We start from the raw sequence: 19,517 nt of genomic DNA, 5'->3' as shown, positions 1-19,517 counted from the left end.
GCACTGACAGTTTATGACTTTTATACATTGTTATTTAATATTTATTATTGATGTTTAAGTATGGTTGACTTTTAAAAAAAGTAACCCAAATGACGGGGTGCATGTATATATTTTACACTATCAAAAATGCTAAAAAAAATTGAAAAAAAAATGTATGCATTTACAATGTAAATACTTTATACACTACCACTCTATGACTCTTTAAAAAATGATATTAATGAATGATAAATAATATATTAATTCAAAAAATAATAGTAAGGATAAGATCTTCCAATCAGCTCGTCTAATTTAGTGGGATAATGATCATGTTTCATCTCATTCTAAGGAAGACTTTTTATTAAAAAAATTAAATTTAAATAATATTTAAAGTAAGATAATGGCAACTATCAATTCTTCTCATTGTCACCCATCATATAATTTCATATTTTAGTTGTATTTTTTTAACCATTTTCCATAATTATTTAGGAGTATAAATTATTTATTATTATGTATATCATTGATTTTATTATATTTCCATTATATATAGGTGATTAATATATATATATATATATATAATTTAATATGTTAAATTAATTGGATAAAAAAGTATGCAATCATAATATAAGAATAGAACAATCCAATCATATAAAAATCTGGTAAACTTGTGCAAAGCTACAATCATATGCAAAATAATCCTCATGAAAGTAAATAAACAATGATTTATAAGAATAGAACAGCCTCATAAAAGTAAATAAACTGAGTTCATTCCTTTCTCTTCTTCAAAGCTGACAAAATGGGAGCACATCTGCTGTCTTATACTTTGAGACAGTCCATGTGTTATACATTTGTGAGTGGTCAGAAAAATATTTAATAATTAAATTTTAACTTAAATGACAGCAGACACCAGAAATTGTCCTTCATCAAATGACACTTGAGGCTAAGCACTAGCAGATTTGTACAACTTCTCCACCACCTTTCTGTATTCTGTACAATATAGCAAAATCCATTTTAACTCCTTAGGCATAAACATTTTCAAATCCTCAACTATTATATTACAAAAATGAAGTGTTGATGTTTGTTTATTTATTTATACCTTCTTGATTGCTCCAAAGCTGTGCTGCTTGTGGATTTAGAGGTGAACTAATATTTGGCTCTATATTATGAAAAAGTAAAAAAGTATTAATTAATAAAAAGAATTATAATGGCAGATTTAAATTATGATTAATTTTCTTATAAACTTTTTCAATTACCTCCTAGAAGACTTTGGATAGATAGAAGAATTGTTCTGACATCATAAGCAGAAGACCATTTATCCTATAAATAAATTTAAGAAGAACATCAATTATGCAAATGTATCAACATTGTTATTCAAAATATCATATAGTTTTTGACAACATTAATCACCTGAAGTATGTCCAAACATATATTGCCATGAACATCTACATTAGGATGGAAGCATGTTGTTTCAAACTTGACTTTAGGAGACTTAAAAGGGTAATCATTGGGAAAAGAAAGAGATAATTTGTAATCTGTTTCTTCAAAAACAGTATCTTTGCTTCCTGTTATTGTTCCTTTCCATGAGAATATATTGTCCTCTTCAGGAAATGCTGATATACCAGAATCTCCACTCATCTGAGATTCAAAGAAACAAAAAAAAATTATGTTTTTATCAAATGATCAATGCAATTAGAAATACCCTTTTGCTTAAAATCAAAATCTATGCTTCTTACTTACCATCAAGGCCATTAATTCTGATTGCAATCTGTTTAATAAAAGAAGAATAGCCACAACACAGAATAAGAACAGGTTAGAAAGTATGAGAGTAATTCAAACTATTAAGTGAAAACATAAAGACAAGTGATTTTTAAATTTAATATAGAGTAATAGCTCATTTTAGTCTCTCATATTTTCGATCTTAGCAATTTGGTCCTTTAGAAATTAAAAAACTCAAAATGGTCCCAAAAAATTTCAAATATTGGTCAAATTAGTATCTAACAAATGTTTTAAAATAGGCTAAAAATGACTAATTTGACTCACATTTGAAAAATTTTATTATCATATTGAGTTTTTTCAATTTGCGAGGGACCAAACTTTTAAGGTAAAAAAACAAAAAACACGAGGGAATGAAATGGATAGGAACAACACAATGTATAATGTATAAAGGTTAATTTAATTACCTTCTGAGAACAGATTGAGAATCAACAGTTTTTAGAGTAGGGAGAGGCTGCTTTAAAGGAGCAATGTTGGGTTGAGCAATTTCATCATTGGTAATGTTAGCCATAAATTGATACTATTATATTATTATGTATATATATATGAATTGCAAGAAGAAAGAAGATAGAGAAAAAATGAGATGAGGATGTGTTTATAATGTTGAATGAAGTGAAGGGGTTTGGTTTATAAGGTTGTATATGTGGTAGTAGCCGTTGTAGGTTTCACCAAAAACTATATAAGTATATAACCTTTATTAGGCTATTATATTATTCTGTTCATTTGAACGTTGCAAATGCAAGGATACAACACAAATGAAAAGGTTACAACGGCTAGTATATACACAAAAATGGAATTGAGGATCCTTACTTATTATATTGAATCACCTTAATTTTCTATGCTTTAAATGACCTAATTACACATTTGCTGTTTAAGAGTTCCAACTTCTATCTATGTTCTGCATTTAAGGAATTTTGGAAGGATAAAAGTTTTTGTCCACAAATTTATTGGGTAACATTCATCATCCCAAATGCAGACAGAAAAATGTATGAGAATTTTCCTCCATAATTTCTTTTTCAAATAGAGTAAGCACTAGATATAAACAAAACTTCATTTAAAAAATTGTTTGCATAACTACTTTTTATTTTGAAAATATGTGAATGTTTGTAAAGATACTAAACCAATGCTTATTGAGACAACAGAAAACAGAGTCTTAAATGATGATTTGTGAGTCCAACCTCCATTTGTAACGAAAGTAATATAGAGCTAGGGTGTCACTCTTTCAACTAGAAAAATCTAAAGGAAATAACCCTCACATTTTATCCGTATACGATATAACAATTATACTTGATAGTTAATATGTAATTAAATTGGTAAAAGTTAGAAAATAACACTCAAAATAATTCAAACATTAAACCTGATAGTTTTGATTGTAATCGAGTTATATTTTACAAATAACAACATTTATAAAATTATTATAATATATATAATTTAATGAATATGCAGTTTAATTAGTAAATCGTTGATAAAATATTGTACCACTATACTAATATTCACCTACCCAGCTCAGATTCTCAAGGAATAAGTTCAAAATCCATCCTTGGAGAACACAAATAATCAAACTTGTCAATAATCACACAAGGCCTAGAAATTTCTATTAGAATTAAAGTCCAGATCCAGCCACGAGATTGAAAGCATCAAACATAGAATTCAAGTTTTACTATAAGTATCTGCTATAATTTATAAATTCCAATCCTTGCAAAAGGTTAAACCGAAAAGGTAACAGAGAAATCATTTCAGGAAAGAAAGAAAACATACAATGAAGAATGCTGCTATAATGAATGGTAAGGGTTTAGAAATCTAGAATAAAAGTTAATAATGCAATTGAGGTATGATCTATGAACTCTATAACTACGCTGTCATGCCTACAATTATCTTCAGCCTTTTCATTTCTCCCTCAATGATAGTTCAAATAGAAGCAGAAGCTTGATCAACCAACTTTTCCAGCTACAGCTATCCCTGTCTAATAATGAAAAACATTCCTTTGTTTTTTACAAAAAAATGAACATGTAAGTTACCACCATATCCTGCATGGAGAAAAACAACCCCACGAGAACTAGCATCTGATGTTCAACCATATCTTTTCAATGCAAATCATGAAACCTGCAATGAAGATAAACAATTCTGAGAATCTTGCATATTCTATAGTGGATAAAACGAAGAGCTTATATCTTAATCAGATGGAGTACTTCCACATAATGCACAACCAATACTTATATGAAGACAATTAGATACTCACAAGTGAAGAATATAACCATTTTTCTGCCTATTTTAAGATGATACGAATAAAAAATCTGTGTCGGAACATCCAATATAAGCAATGATCTACATCCTTGTGGCAAAAAAATATATTTTAGCTACCAGTAATTTTATTTTGAAAAACATAGGATAATACGGCTCCTTGCCGATTCAACACTGTTACCCTAGAAGGCTCCTTACCAACTACAGCATTCAAAAGTAACAAATCTAATTGCAACAAATCTGCGATGACAAGTGAAAAAATCTCTTACAATTATTTATTGCAAAACCACAAGGTTTTCTTAACAGCAGAACTGCCAAAAACAATTTAAAAGAAGACAGCAACTGAAGAACCACTATAATGGCCAAATAAAGAACACCAAAGGCATGGTTATGGTTGTCAAAGGCTTAAAATCTTCCCTGATAGAAACTGGACAGAGAAACTGAATATTACTTCTCAAATACTAGGATACACCCTTACAGAAGAGGTAGTCAGTACTCTGAGAAAATGGTAACAGCCAGGAAAAAAAGAAGGAAAGAAACTAAAAGAAAAAGATAGGAGAGTCTGCAAAGAGCAGTCTCTTCCACCAGGCGAGTGGGCATCCCAACTACTTCAAAAATTCGTCTCTACCTTTGTCTCATGGTGTGATTCCCAAATCTTCCTCTCCTCCAATACTGGCTAGACGGGTGGAGAGTTTGTTATGAATCCCATCTTCCTGCTCTCCCTCATTCTTACTCTCTGTGTTAAGGACCACTTGCTGAAGTCCAAAATATCCACTCTTTGAATTTCCACCCCCACCCTCCTCCCTTCTTCCATCCCTCCTTATCCCATGTTTGGACCTCCTAGTATAGACGCGCGTAAAGGGTCGATCTCTATCATTCTGCCCAAGACAGTATTAGTCACAAGTATCAACACTAAAACAAAGGAAGAAACTAAACTTAAAACAATCATACATCCCATGGGTTGCTTTTTTGGCAAAATAAAATAATTGCATAGCTTTTCAATGTTTTATCTGAAAATTATAAGAATATAAATGAGTCCTATATTCTTGTATGACTAAAATCAAGACCAATACAAGATGAGAAATACTAAATGTTACGAATTCAGGTTTGTAAATATTCTAAGTCTTCCTTAGGAGCAGTTTCTTACCGTTACCTACGTATTGAAGTTTTTACTCCACCTGTTTTCCACTATTTTCTTTAATCCTTCTAATCCATGTGGATTCGTGAAAAAAATTCTTCAAATAAATAACATAGTCTAGACTACTAATTGGCTTCACCACAGCAAGTATTTGCTAAGACAAAAAAGCTAAATCCGTAGCCAAGTTGGGATTAAATCATGTGAAGAACTATAATTCGAATAATTGAATACTTGCTAAGACAAAAAAGCTTACAAATAAAGTTGAACCACTAATAATTGGTGAAACATATTGCCCAACAATTGCCTAGACCACAGCAAGTAAATGATAAGAAACCAAAGCTATATCCATATCAAGTTGGACATCAAACCCTCTTATGGTTAAATTACAAATAAAATATATTTAATGTTAGGAAACCTTCTTCTGTGCAGTAGAAGATATGGCATAAACAGTAGAGAAATTAGCCGTCATAAACATTTTAAAAGTGCATGATTTGCTAATTTGATCTTTCATCATTTCAACCCTAGGGAAATCAAACAAATTGGGTTTAAAATTTACCTCACTCAAAGGTAAGAGAGAAATAGGCTTAGATGACTCCTCTGCACACTCAGTTGCCGCATTACTTTCAGTGTGAGGCAATGCATTAATAATATGAGGGCAGACGGGAGCAGCCCTATCACGACAAACATGGCACCTAAATCCAATAAGTTGTCTGGCATTGTCAAGAGTAAGTCCAAAAGCATCACCGTGATACCAATCTGCATAATAGCGTAGTGAGCTAATAGAATATTTTGATACATGTTCAAAAGTATACAATTGTAAAAGGGGGTTTAAATTTAAAACCGAAAAATATTAGCTTTAAATCTCAACTTTACCAACATGACCTTACCTATGGTTACGTGTGTTTTATTCCAGAAAAAAAACATTCATAACCTTATTTATGTACACATAGGTAAAGTCACCTAGGTAAAGTTGGGGTTTAAAGTTAGCATTTTGGAGTTTAAATCTAAACTTCCTTGTAAAAAGCAAGGCCACTAATGTCAGCCTCTCCATTTCTCACTCATCCTCCCCTAGCCCAAGAGGAAAGTAGTTACCTCCACATGTTCCACAAGCAATATAATTTGAAGTACATCCATCTTGACAGCAAAGGCGGCATTTATAATGGTCAAGGGTGCCAGGAAAATCTTCAGAGAAGACAACATGCTTTTTCTCCCTAAACAGCATTACTCGCTCATCATTTGGCTTTCTAGACAACCAAAGACCATTAAGCCAGTAACTGGTACAGATGTTCGTTCTTTTCTTGCGCTCTGTAGTTACTGCCAAATTCTTGAGTTGAACAGTAGTTGCCTCGGACTTCTGAGAGGTCAGCTTCTTGGATTTACTTTGCTTCCTTTTTTTGCGCCCTACATTTTTTTTACCATGTATTCCTTTTTTATTACCTCCATTCATTTGATGTTGCAGATACAAGGACTTGACATTCCTAGCAGAACGGCGAAGAGGTAAACTTGGTGGGATCTTCTTATTGGTTTGAGATCTTACCTGCCGCACCTTACTCAATGTCTTTTTATTACCTTTAAGGTTTACTGATTTACAAAGTGAGGGAACATTTTTACATTTCTGTGATTGAATCTTCTGCAGCTTTGCGTGATCTTTCCTTCTGTTAGTATTATTAGTCTTTACACACATCCCATCTTGGCATCTGTGACATGAGTAAGTGAATCCAGTAGTCCTTGTACCACCAGATCTCCTGGCATGCCTCTTATGGAAATACCCTTCAAATTATTATACAATAATCAGATATAGTACAAATAGTTCACCAAAAACACTCAACTTCCAAAGATGAACCAGAGAGAGCATAAGAAAATACTAATCAATCCTTTGTAACACATATAAACAAACTGTTGATTGTGTGAAGGAAATTGCAGAAAGAGCATCCAACTTCCATCACAAAATTATCAAATACTTAATAACTGAAAAAGAACAAGATTTTGTAAAAATGTTTTAAAAAGATATTATACTCATGGGGTATAATAAATTAATAATATGAAGAGGTCCGATACAAATGGATACAAAACAAATAATCAAGCTGGCTAAGAAGAAAAAGAGGGAGCACCACGGTAAATTATTTGTATTAAGTAACAACGCTAGAGTGGTATAAAGAACTATTGCGACGTAACTGTTAGAGCATGAAAAAACAGTTGCGATCATAATTTTGAGGGAGATACAAGGCAACCTAAAACATTAATTTCTCCTGATGCCTTAGGAATGGGTAGGATTAGGAGTGAATGCATTAGAGTGAAAGTTGAGGTAGCTCCTATTGTAGAAAGATGGTAGAATCGTGCCTTGGGTGGTTTGGGCATGTGTTGAGGAGACTATTAGAACTTAGAAGCCCTAGTAAAAAGAGTATACCAATTGGAGGTTAGTCCAACTTCTAAAGGCAGAGGTCGGCCAAGAAAAAACCATAGGAGAAAAGATTAGGAAATATTTGGAGATTGATGCTTTATCAATTGACATTATATATGATAGAGCATTACGACATTTCTAACCCGTATAGCCGACCCCACAAAATGGGACTAAAACTTGGTTGTTGTTGTTGGCTTGGGAATGAATAAATCACAATCATATACCCAGTTAAAGAATATAGTGGTTTATAACATTCGAGGTTTCTACAATATCCTTTATTTTTTATGTACTAGTGCCCCTTAAAAATGAGTGGTTAGGTTAATATTTTTCCACTTGTCCTGTTTACTTAGAATATGAATATAGCAAGTTGATTTTGAGCTTATATTTCAATCGAATAGGATACGTAGCAAAACATCAGCCACTCATTGCTAAGGATACTGCTATCCTAAAAAAGGGTACCAAAGGAATCGCCATGAAATAAACTGATAAACCTGTTTTTTGCTTCAGATCTTTAAACGAATATCACCAGACTACAAAAACTCAGTTGAACTTATATGTCGAATTCATTATCTGACTAAATTATTCTAGAAATATTATTTTTTTAACAGACTTTGTTGAGTTGCAAAATTGAGACTAAGAGGCTCCATAAAGACAAGGCTAAATTATCAAATTTTATTTCATTGAGCTCAAGTAACTCATGAGCTTAAAGTGAGTGGAGCGAAGCTTGAGTTAGCAAAGTAGGCTTGTTATTTTAATGAGACGACCCTGGGCTAGACTGCACTCGGTTCAACTCACCTCGTTTCCATCCTGGGTGTGGGTGTGAATAAAACCTATAAATTTAGTTTCAATCAGTAGACATCTTTCATTCCAGCCACAAAATCCATTTTTTATGCACACATAGTATCTGTGAAGCCTTTTCCAAATATGCTCCAATCAACTAAGGCACAGAGATTACTAATCTACCATCGACATGTGCTATGATCAATGTCTTAACATGATCAATTCCAATTCTCTTCCTTACTTAAATAAAATGCCCCAATACAAATTTCAGCACCTTGTGATATGGCCATGTTTTCTGCAGAGACAAATGGTTCCTCTGATCCATGTAGCCGAACTCACAAGTGGGACAAGGCTGTTCATGTATGGTTGTGTAATTTGTTGTATGCTTGTGTAATTATTGACCAGTCTTTTGTATTTGATTTATATTGAAACGTCAAATCATGAAACAAGTTATCATACCAACTCTGTCAAAAAGAACGTGACTAAACCCTACTGCCTATTAATGCCTAAGACAATAAATCAATAACAATTAGAAGGTTTCCATCCAATGAAGTTGTGAAGCAAGAGCAAGACATTGAAATGATAACAATTTCGGATTCAAAGGAGAATAAAAATATGTAGAACAGTTAAACCATTTGCAAGCGGCAAATCAAAATTAATAGGAAAAATAAAGAGGGCCAAATTAAAAGATAAAAAACAAACCTTTGCAATGAAGGCAGCTCACAGCTTCCCTGCCAATTTAACAAAGGGTATATTAATGACTAAGTCACAAATTCAGTACCGAATAACAGAGAGATATCTCAGTGCAATTAACTTTTACTTGGGACAAATAACACAGAAAGCATGGCTAGATGCATAAAACAAGACTTTAAATCTCTCAGTGGTGTATTATTGTCACACAGAAATGCATGCAGATTCATTGATTGAATGAGAATTCATTTAGATTAAAAAGGGAAGTGTGTGACAATCAAATGATCAATAATAACTTCGGATTTATTGAACGATTGTGGTTTCAACCTACAGAAGAATTATCAACCCCATCAATGAGAGAAAAAGAAAGAGAAAAACATTACTATCAATGAAAATACATGTCTGCTCAATCATTCAAACCCAAAACCTCGCTGTTGCAGATATTTAATTAATATACTCCAAAAATCTCCAAATAAATCATTGCCTGGTGGGGTCACATGTTTGGCCAAACCCAAAATAAAAAAACAAGCCAGCTTTAACACTAAGCAACTAAATCTGAACTATTCTACAGTCCCTACATTGTCAACCATCACACAATCCAATAATAAACCTTCAATCTCCTTATTTTCTACCCCCAAGGCCCCAACTCACTGAACAAAAACCCTAACAATTCTGACCCTTAAAACTCCTAAATCATACTGTTTTATATGCAGTACACTTCTTAAAAATGTTACAGAAAAATGTATGATATCATACATATGCACATATTAATGTTTGTTTTAATGAAAACAAAAAATAGTTTCAATGAAAGGCTGATGGTAATATTATATTTTTTTGTTAAATGTTTTTAACAATCATTGGAACTTTACTTCTCAGGTATATTTGCTTTACATCCCACTAGTATCCTAGGTTGTTATATCCGGTTTTGCTAGGATATTTGGGCAACAAGTATTCCTTCCTAGGCATCTTTTTCACCTTTACAACATTTCTTCCTTATATAACAGGTGGAGATGAATACAATCAGTAACTTAACACAACATATCCTCCACTATGCTAAACAAAAACTATCACAAGATAAAACTACTAGTAGCATACATATAACAGATAAAAACAGTCATCAAAATGCTTATCTAGATGAATGAATAAGGGAAATACCTGATTAGAACGTCTTTGTTGCAGTGGCCACACTGTTGACAATCAGATTTCTCCATTTTAGAGAACAAATATGAAAAAACACTTTCCCGAGGAATCCTCTTATTTACTCTACCAATCTCAATAAGTTTTCCATGTTTCTTTTCAGTGGACTTTCGGACAATTCTTTTTTCCTCAAAATTCTTCAAAAGATGCAAGGGAAGATATGATTCATCTAGCCAATATTTTTTCCTCTCACTTGAGGGTTCTTCCAACAAAGAACCATGTTTGACAACGATATCTGGTATGGACCTTCTCTTCCCCCCAAAATCAAGAAGATATTTCACAGATTGCCCTTCACTGCACTTCCTGCGTACAATTACTTTTTTGAAAAGCCTGATTGACTTTTTAGATTCCTTGTCCAGCAGATATTGAGGATGGCTATTCTCAATATCATGCCACTTTATGTTAGAATAAAGCTCTCTAACCTGAAAACATGACATAGTTTATCTTGGATTATTACAAGTAGTTATTTTATTACATGCGATGAAGCTCATTAGCTTCTACAATTATTAAAGGCTAGTGCATAACATTAAATGGAAATCCACTAACACATGCATGCATGTCCATGTTTCAATATGTTTACATATTATCACTTCAATTTTCATGCTCATTCAAGATTTGTCAGGGTAACAGAATGTGAGATTCTTGCTTGGCTTCCTTTGGGTGAAAACCCTGTTTCATGTTCATTTTAGGATCCTATTCTAAGTTGCATGGCGGCATTTTTTCAATAGTCATTTTAAAAAAAAAACAATGTTTGCATAATAATAACAACAAAGACTTGTAAGTCTAAATTTCAAATTTTGACACTTTCTGCTCGGGTGATATTTCTTAACAAACGTTCATAAATCCAAAGTCCTGTTCGGTTGTTGTTCTCTATTTTCATTTCTTCAAAATTATTTTGGTTTTCAGCCTTTTTAAAACATATTTGCATACTATTTTTGTTTTCAATAATACCAAGGGTGTGCATAGTGGTAATGTTGCAACTCATAGGAAGGGAAAAGTAGAGAAATGAAATAAAAAAGTGGAAGGCAACTTTCGTTGAAATTGCAAAAATACCATCGTGAAAATTGGAAACAGTTTAAACATTTTTTGTAATTATGAAAAAAATGAACTAATTTATAAAGTTAGAAATGAAAATGATGAACCAAACCTGTCTTCTTTCATATTTTCTATTTCTAATGAAACGAATTATTGAGGCCCTAAAATTTCCTCAACAATCAAGCCCTTTGTTTAGACAGTAATTAATGGGAATAATACAAATGACAGGATGTAGATTTGTAGGCCCTTCATAAAACATTCTTCAATATATGTGTGTTCTGTGTGGCTAAAGTTTTGGAACAGTGGTCCGTTAATGTATGCATTTATCAAGGGTTTTTGTTTCAGAATAATGTTTTGATGAGCTGGATGAATATTGGCATCCCAAATCATTTCGTAACAGTTTCAATTGGTTTTTCAAAAGAATTGACAAAAATAAGGGTTGGCATCAACTACCGATGAACACCACTGAATACATATTCCAAGAGCATTTGGAAAACTGGTAATCATACCTGTAAAGCAAGCTGCTCAACACTTGTTGACCTTTCAACAGCAGCTCGCCAGGCTACACATTTGCTTCTTCTTGCAAAATCTGAATTCTCAGGATAGAGAATGTCTGGTATCTTTGTATACCCAGCTGCAGAATTTCAAAGTTTCAAATAAATTCAAAATAATACTTAAAGATTAATATTCTACTGTACCACCATCCATGATATACAAGAGAGAGAAATTTGCTGACCTTGTCTAGCAGCCTTGGCAACCAAGGAGCGAGGCAAATACTTCCAATTAAACAATTGTTGAGAAAGGCTCCCACCTCTCCACCAAAATAATCCCAAACCACTAGTAGTCGTTGAAGATGAATTAGACCCGATATCTGAATACCTAGCTCTTTTCCTTGGAATACCATGCCTTGAAGATGTGCGTGATGAACTGACCACGATATGAGTAGATGATCCCATGGTAGTAACTGAATCTGCATGCTTAAACCAATCTGCCGAGAGTGCAAAATGCCGCAAATTGGATTCTAACTGTGGAATTTCAAACTAGTGTGTCAGATATTCAAATTCAAATGCAAAATATAAAGGACAACTGAAACAGAGAACAACATAATCCCAAAGGCAGCTAACTTAAAAAGGAAGTGTTTCTTTTGTTGCAAGAAGTCTCTAGATCTAGTAATTCTATAGTGTATTATTCAGCTTCATCAATAGCAAAGACATCATAATTCATAAAAGCATACAGCAAGCAAAATAGAAAATATTCAATAAACTAAATGTAGCAGAGAGGAGAATATTGTGTTGGATGAGTGGACACTCTAGAGAAGAAATTATTAGAAATGGATGCACTCGGGAGAAAGTTGATGTAGCTCCTATTGTAGAAAAGACGGTAGAATTATGCCTTAAGTGGTATGGACATGTATGGATGAAATCGTTAGAAGCCCCGATAAGAAGACTGAATCAAATAGAGGTTAGTCCAATTTCTAAAAATAGAGAGAGGCCAAGAAAAATCATAGGCATTATGGTGCATTCGATCCACGTAGCCAACCGCACCTAGTGGGACGAAGGCTTGGTTCTTGTTGTATATGTAGCTATACATGACTTTATGTACCGAAACACAAACAAAAACAGACACATGTTTATTAGCTGAGTACCATGAAGACCCATTCCACCTGGTCAGGGCTAGTAATTTTCTGTTAGCCAGTTATAACACTCATATAGGGCTAGAAAAACTAAGGACCAAGTTATCTATATCTAAAAGCGCAATTAAAACCCTAAATAAATTTCTAAGGACGGGCGCTAACCATAATTACAGTTTAGGTACAGTTAATCCCCAAGTGGTTAGCTATGTTCGAGGTATAGTTAACACGTAACCAACTAAAATTAACTTTTTTACCAAGAATTCCTTTTCTACAATTTTCCACTAATTATAATATTAGCTAAACTAACAATAATCGATTCAAAAGTTTTAAATTATAAAGCAGTTAAATGTTACAGTCAGGCACTCAGGCCCTATATCAAAACCAAATCAAAGTGTGAAATTTGGATTTATAAGCTTAATTCCCCAAGACTAAACTGTTTACTTCTGCGATTGAGAAAACTTCTAGAATTAGAAACCACGTTCTTTTAAAATAAGCGAACTTGGCCAATTCAATACTTTAGTATTTTCTCCAACAAGTCCAGTACAGTTCCAAACTCACTCTCCCAATCATAAAAGGTTACTTTTTGACAAAGACACTTGAAAGCCCAACATTCCCTCTAAAGGCAAGCCAACGGTGTTAAACCTCATACGGCACTTTCTAAAAATGTGTATTATGCATACATCCACAAAAAACACATCAGACTCATTTATTTCCAAATCATAATGGCATAGTTTCATATGGGATAATTGTTAGATTCCATTTTAAAACCAGTTGGCATTACGCAGAGTTTTCCAACAGGTATATAAGTTGCACTCTATGAATTGAGGCAAGCGATGTGGGACTACCAACACTCCCCTCCACAAATGCCTGTAAAAACAGGCGGTAAATGACGAAACAGCGTGGAGATGGGCTCCCGCCCACGATGGAATGACCAAATGAGCTATAACTCTAATACCATGTTAGATTCCATCTTAACATCAATTGTCATTAAGTGGCATATTTGTTAGATTCCATTTTAAAACCAGTTGGCATTACGCAGAGTTTCCCAACAGGTATATAAGTTGCACTCTATGAATTGAGGCAAGCGATGTGGGACTACCAACACTCTCCTCCACAAATGCCTGTAAAAACGGGCGATAAATGACGAAACAACATGGAGATGGGCTCCCGCCCAGATGGAATGACCAAATGAGCTATAACTCTAATACCATGTTAGATTCCATCTTAACATCAATTGTCATCAAGTGGCATATCCCAACCATTACATAAATCACACCATAGCAGTTAAGACAAGCGATGTGGGACTTCCAACAATAACATGTTATGAGTTATTGGTGGCATGGAGATGGGGTATTGCCCAAGACAGATCGACTGAATGAGCTTTAGCTCCAACTCCAATACCATGTTAGATTCATCTTTAACAACAATTGACATTAACTAGAGTATCCCAACAAGTATATAAACCACAGCCTAGGAATTAAGACAAGCGAAGTGGGACTTCCAACAATAACTTGTTGAGTTATTGGTGAACAATGATTACACCCTCACACCTTGGAATGGTTTACGACGATGCCTTAACGTTTTTGAAGGATTGATGACGCCATGGCAGTGTGCAACTTATGTGATTCTCTGGTAAAATTAGGTTCGAGGAAAGTCCAGATTTACAAGTGATAGGACTCTGTTCAATTTCAAACAAGGATATTGGACAGCTCTATTGCATATGAGACAACTTGACTCTTTTTTCTCCACTTCTTGTTAGGAGGATTTCTGATCCTTCTCTCTCCAAAAATTCATCATCCCTTCTCTTTCTATTTATATATTGAATCTTAATCAAATAAAGTAAAAAAGAAAAAGGAAATCTTGCAATCAACAAATAATACAAGAAAAGAAAGGGAACAAAACCCCTTGGCACGGTCTAAGTTAAAAATTTCAATCACAAACATGTGCAACATTACAACAACAACAAGCCTTTTCCCACCAGGTGTGGTAGGCTACGTGAATCAAACAACACCATGATGTTCGATCACACACTCATGTGCAACTTTAAGTCGATAATTAAAATAACAAAAATGGTTTTCCATTTTTACTTAATTTGCACTAATTGTCATTCACGAAAATAATTGACAGAGAGAAAGCATATTCTTACAAGGAGCAATAATCGTTTAACAGGAAGAATATCAGATGTCTTCATAAGCTCCTTATGCCAAAGATTGGTTTGATGAGGATCCAACCATGGACCTAACAAAAGCCCACGTAATCGGTCCTCAAGGGAAACAACATGACATATGATAGCTGTAAGATGTCCATTCTGGATCTTCCTGGATTGAAGCCCAACTAAAGTATCATTCGACACTTCCCGGACAGACTTTGTCACATCATTAAACAAGCAATCCCTGTCATCATTAGCAGCTTTGCAATAAAAGCACCACCCACATTTTTCCTTTTCAGCAGCAGCATTCAGGTTTTGAATGCTTGGCCAACAAAAATTTGAAGATTTCTTTATAATGGCCTTTCCTTGTTCCGAAATTATGTCCTCATCAGACATTGCATAATTCTTATTAATCTTTTCACGTGACTTACACATCAACTCTTGTGCAACTAATGCGGCTGTTCGGGCAAAGCTGTAGTAGTTTACGTAGTTAATTCCAAAAGGCACTTCTGAAGTATCCTTATTTTCAGTGGAGGGGGTACAGCTAGCACCCACAGAACTTAAGTTTATTTTATGCCCTACATCTAAGCTGGAAGATGTCAAAGAACAATCACCAACTGGATGATGTTTTTCGGGTATTCCAGACTGATTCAAGGATTCATTGGATCTAGTGGAACCATAAAGTCCAGGCATTTGAACATTCTCAATCCCTGATCTCATTTGTGTGGTATCAGCTGACCCTTCTGAAGCAACACAAGGACTTTCTATAGTAGTCATTGAATCTAAGAGGGTCCCAGCTTTTGGAAACTCTTGGCCAGGATGAGTAGAACAGTCAGCAGTTGAATTTTCATCCAACTTTCTTTGATCATCAGCCAGATTAGTGTCTAAACTAGCATAATACTTTCCGCTCATATGCACGTTTTTGCAGGAACTTTGATTAAAGACTACCAAGTTACTAGTCCCCACACTTAAGTTAGCAGGGATATCCCAATGTTCATAAATAGACATTAATATGCTTCCATACAAAGTACCCATAGACTTTAGAACTTCAACTACAACATGTATATCATTTTTGTGGTAATAACTGAACAAGGAATCTGTACCAGATGAGTCTGACCTGCATAGGTTTCAGCACGCAAATAACGTAAGATACAAAGATGAACGAGAGCAGAATGTAACAGTTTAGCTGTATGTTTGCATTAACTTAATTTTGGTTCAAATAGCTTATAACTAAAATCTTAAGAACTATTGGAAAGAGAGAAAAAAAAGTGATTCTTATCCAAAAATAATTAAAATCAAACATGAACTACACATCAGCGGTATGCTACTATGGTTTGCATTTTTCACAATGACAAGAACATGATATCCACTTCAAAGTTCAGGGTCATTCACTGACAAAACTAAATGTAAGGAAGAGCCAATTTGTGATAGAAAATAATGACCAAATAGACATGGACAAGCATAAATGTAAGTGATCCACATTTTGTCTCCTGGATGCGCTGCATACTATCTGATACATGGAGAATAACGATGGGTCAAGCTAGAAAGCATCCTAAAATTCAAGCAAAGGTCAGAGGACCATTTCCCATAAAAGAGTATGATGTCACTTATGAAAGAATATTTGGCAAGCTAAGAATAGAAAACTAGTGGTGGACGCACTGATATGTAAGTTTGCCCAGAAAAGGGAAAATGGTATAACCACACACTTACACTAACAGGTAACCACAGCTGTTAAAAAAAAGACGGCCATGATGATCAATCCCCAACAAGTCTGCTCCTCGAAGTGACTTATGAGATTTCGTCCAAGCCCTGTGTGGCCCAATTGCACACTCGGGGCAATACCAGTCACCTTCGGGCAGATTGTCACTTGCAATTCCCACACACCTTGAGTGGAATGCAGCAGGGCAACCATCACAGCATATTAAACTTCCATCCATCTTACAGAGGCAGCACTCATCACTGTTCCAGTCAGTTGTATCATCCACAATCTCCTCAGTCAAACAAGAACCACCAGAAATATCCATTACAGCTCTTCTTTTCTTAAAAGTGTCAAAATACATATGCTGATCAAAGCCCATATCAGCCTCTTTTGCCAAAGATCTTCTGTTAAGCTCCGACCTTGTGGCTTCCACTTCAATCATATCATCACAAAGGTACTGCAGTATCTTAACCTTCACATTTGCAGGTTGTTTGCAGTAGTCAGTTCTGAACATTAAGTGGTTAAGATCAAAAGCAGTTTTAAATCCTGAGGCATGAATCAGAAGGTACTCGGCCATGAAAATGGGCCATGTGACCAAGTCCAAGAAATCCCAGTTAAGATTCCTACATCAAATTAAAAATATAAAAATAAAGAACTTATATGGACATGATAACATAGTCAAACATGTTGAAGTTTAAATGTATATACCTCAAGCAATCGGCTGCAGATTGGCAACCCTCACTGGAAAGATATTCCAAATGCAATCTCAAAGTGTGCAAAATAGAAACATGAATGCTGTCGAATAACATACTGGAGGTTTCAGACTTCACTGCGGCAACAAGATCCTCCAATTCGAATGGACTCAAAAATAAAAAAGTACTAAAAGATCTTAAAAAAGCATAAATAGAAAAAAGTTCAAGAACAGGAACATCATCTAAATTCAAATTTTGAGAAGAAGGGGGTAATTGCAACTTCAGTGGAGGAACATTGCACTGCTCATATTTCTCATCACCAAAGTTTACAGGTTTCTCTTCTGTTAAGGAACTGGGTACCACAGACAACAAAGGATCATACATCTCCTGCAATGCTGTGGTGCCTGAAACCTGCTTTCTAGCCGATGCCTGGCGAGAACTCCTCCTTAAAATTGTCTCTGTTGTGGATTTTCCATTATCTAATACTTTTCTTCTCTTCCTCTGGCTACTTCGTTGGAATTCAGAAGGACTGTTATCAATTTGTTGAACCTCCATGTAATCACAATCCTTAGCAGAAACTACATTTGTAACCTGGAGAGAGTCAATAGCTGTCGTGTCTCCATTGACATCATCACCTTCCTTTTCCTCAATTAAACATGTGGCAGCACCTAAAGCTGCATGTTCCATGGACACATGAATGGCATCAGACTTGTTAGCATTGGAGACATCATTCAAATTAACATACACGTCATCACCTTCCGTAGATTTCTGATTAATATCACCACTCTGCTCGATCTTATCAAACAAAGCATCCAACTCGGGACGTCCATTCCCATCAACACCATCACCCTTTTCTTCACCTACATCCACATTCAAATCAATCTTACAATCCTCTGTCAACATTTTCCCTCCCGAACGCCCCAAACACACACTCCGATCCACACCATCCTCCTCATTATCCACATCCAAATTCAAATCAATTGAATCCCTACTCTTCAAACTACCATCCTCCTCAACGTTATTAAAAGGTGAACTACACCCTTCATTCAGATTCAAATTAATCCTAGCATTCAAATCAAGCAAATTCCCATTAGCTACCACACTCTTATGATCCAAACTCTCCTCACACGTAATTACCCCTACTTCAATTACTTCACTCCCATTTGAGTTCACATTTCCCAAACCTAACCTTCTATCAAATTCAGAACCTAATTCACCGCACACTCCCGAATTAACACCAGCAGAACCATCCCCTTCCAAAATCCCCTTAAATTCACTATCCTCAACCACTAAATTGTTATCAGTAGTAAAATTACCTGAACTTGCTCCGGTTTCATTATCCTGATGAAAACGACGGCGTTTCTTAGGTTTGCGGCCGAGACGAGGCTTGCGGTCATGAAGCTCCTCCGGTTGAGATTTTTCCGATATGGGAGGCGCGTCGAGTGAATTCAAATTCTCAGAATCAGACTCCATAACTGATCTCTGTTTGAAGAATTAAGAGACAAAATCAAAAAATGATTGAAACAGAGAGCAGAGGGAAAAAGAATGTGTGTTTTGGAAGATAGTGCGGAGAAAGAGTGCGGAAGTTTTTAGACCAAAAAATTCTCCCTCTTTCTGCGTCAAACAGAAATAATAATAAATAAATAACTAATCACTTTCGGCCGATTTTTTTTTTACGAGTTCTAGGAATCGAACTTTTAACCAATGTATAAAGTCTGTATTATATACCAATATCTCAGTTATCTTATTCTCACTATCACATATAAAATGTCCAAAAAAACTGAGTGAATTAAAAAATATGAAAATGCTATTTTTATTATTTTAACAACAGTCAACGCAATCATTATTTAAATAAGTTTAGAAGGTAATTTAATATTGAATATGTGTAATATTTGGAGAAAGGTTTGATTTGAATTTCCAACCTTTACTTATATTTCTTAAATAATTACTAGAATATGTTAAAATCACACATCCTTTTGCAACATGATTTATTTATTCAAATTTTGGCGTTTCTCGTCTCACCTATTAGAGACCAACAAATAAATTTTTTGTGATTTAATTTTTCAAATTTAATTGAAAAGTTAACGTGTTTGATAAAATTAAGTAAAAAATG

General features: G+C 34.5%; 2 protein-coding genes across 8 annotated transcripts; both read right to left on the bottom strand.

The window, feature by feature from the left end:
- LOC109353618 (ubiquitin-conjugating enzyme E2 20) lies at positions 624-2,351 on the bottom strand. Of its 2 annotated transcripts, XR_002108473.1 has the most exons (8): positions 2,157-2,351; positions 1,714-1,741; positions 1,384-1,611; positions 1,230-1,293; positions 1,073-1,132; positions 905-963; positions 718-762; positions 624-674 (listed from the first exon to the last, which is right to left on the bottom strand). XR_002108473.1 is itself a non-coding variant. In XM_019595949.1 (6 exons), the coding sequence occupies exons 1-6, from the start codon at positions 2,258-2,260 to the stop codon at positions 917-919; spliced, it is 531 nt and encodes a 176-aa protein (XP_019451494.1). In that variant the 5' UTR covers positions 2,261-2,351; the 3' UTR covers positions 903-916. The 2 variants fall into 2 exon arrangements, 1 of the variants encoding a protein (XP_019451494.1); XM_019595949.1 differs by lacking the exons at positions 624-674; positions 718-762 and having other exon boundaries at positions 903-963.
- On the bottom strand, positions 3,510-18,989 carry LOC109355546 (DDT domain-containing protein PTM-like). 6 transcript variants are annotated; one of them, XM_019598757.1, is made up of 12 exons: positions 18,160-18,989; positions 17,421-18,078; positions 16,724-17,335; positions 15,011-16,130; positions 11,968-12,256; positions 11,741-11,865; positions 10,155-10,618; positions 9,012-9,040; positions 6,221-6,898; positions 5,685-5,884; positions 4,619-4,868; positions 3,510-3,852 (listed from the first exon to the last, which is right to left on the bottom strand). In XM_019598757.1, exons 1-11 carry the CDS (start codon positions 18,875-18,877, stop codon positions 4,626-4,628), a joined length of 5,136 nt encoding a protein of 1,711 aa, XP_019454302.1. In that variant the 5' UTR covers positions 18,878-18,989; the 3' UTR covers positions 3,510-3,852; positions 4,619-4,625. The 6 variants fall into 6 exon arrangements, 5 of the variants coding, with proteins under 5 accessions (XP_019454302.1, XP_019454299.1, XP_019454303.1 ...); XR_002108671.1 differs by lacking the exon at positions 4,619-4,868 and having other exon boundaries at positions 3,510-3,687; positions 3,738-3,852; positions 17,421-18,989; XM_019598754.1 differs by having other exon boundaries at positions 17,421-18,989.

This window comes from Lupinus angustifolius, chromosome LG08, assembly GCF_001865875.1.
Source record: "Lupinus angustifolius cultivar Tanjil chromosome LG08, LupAngTanjil_v1.0, whole genome shotgun sequence".
In the NCBI taxonomy this organism is placed as follows: Eukaryota; Viridiplantae; Streptophyta; class Magnoliopsida; order Fabales; family Fabaceae; genus Lupinus; species Lupinus angustifolius.
The sequence above is the reverse complement of the archived record's forward strand: the minus strand, read 5'-3'. Positions and strand labels throughout refer to the sequence as shown.

Bases quoted from the DNA above. Each gene is read 5' to 3' on its own strand.
- LOC109353618 (XM_019595949.1), bottom strand. From the start codon at position 2,260: ATGGCTAACATTACCAATGATGAAATTGCTCAACCCAACATTGCTCCT. The intron at 1,612-1,713 runs GTAAGTAAGAAG...TTTGAATCTCAG, and splicing joins CAGAATTAATGGCCTTGATG to ATGAGTGGAGATTCTGGTAT. The intron at 1,133-1,229 runs GTAATTGAAAAA...TTCATAATATAG, and splicing joins TATCCAAAGTCTTCTAGGAG to AGCCAAATATTAGTTCACCT.
- LOC109355546 (XM_019598754.1), bottom strand. From the start codon at position 18,877: ATGGAGTCTGATTCTGAGAATTTGAATTCACTCGACGCGCCTCCCATA. The intron at 17,336-17,420 runs GTATATACATTT...AATTTGATGTAG, and splicing joins TCTGCAGCCGATTGCTTGAG to GAATCTTAACTGGGATTTCT. The intron at 4,869-5,684 runs GTAAATTTTAAA...TGTCTTGGGCAG, and splicing joins CTCTCTTACCTTTGAGTGAG to AATGATAGAGATCGACCCTT.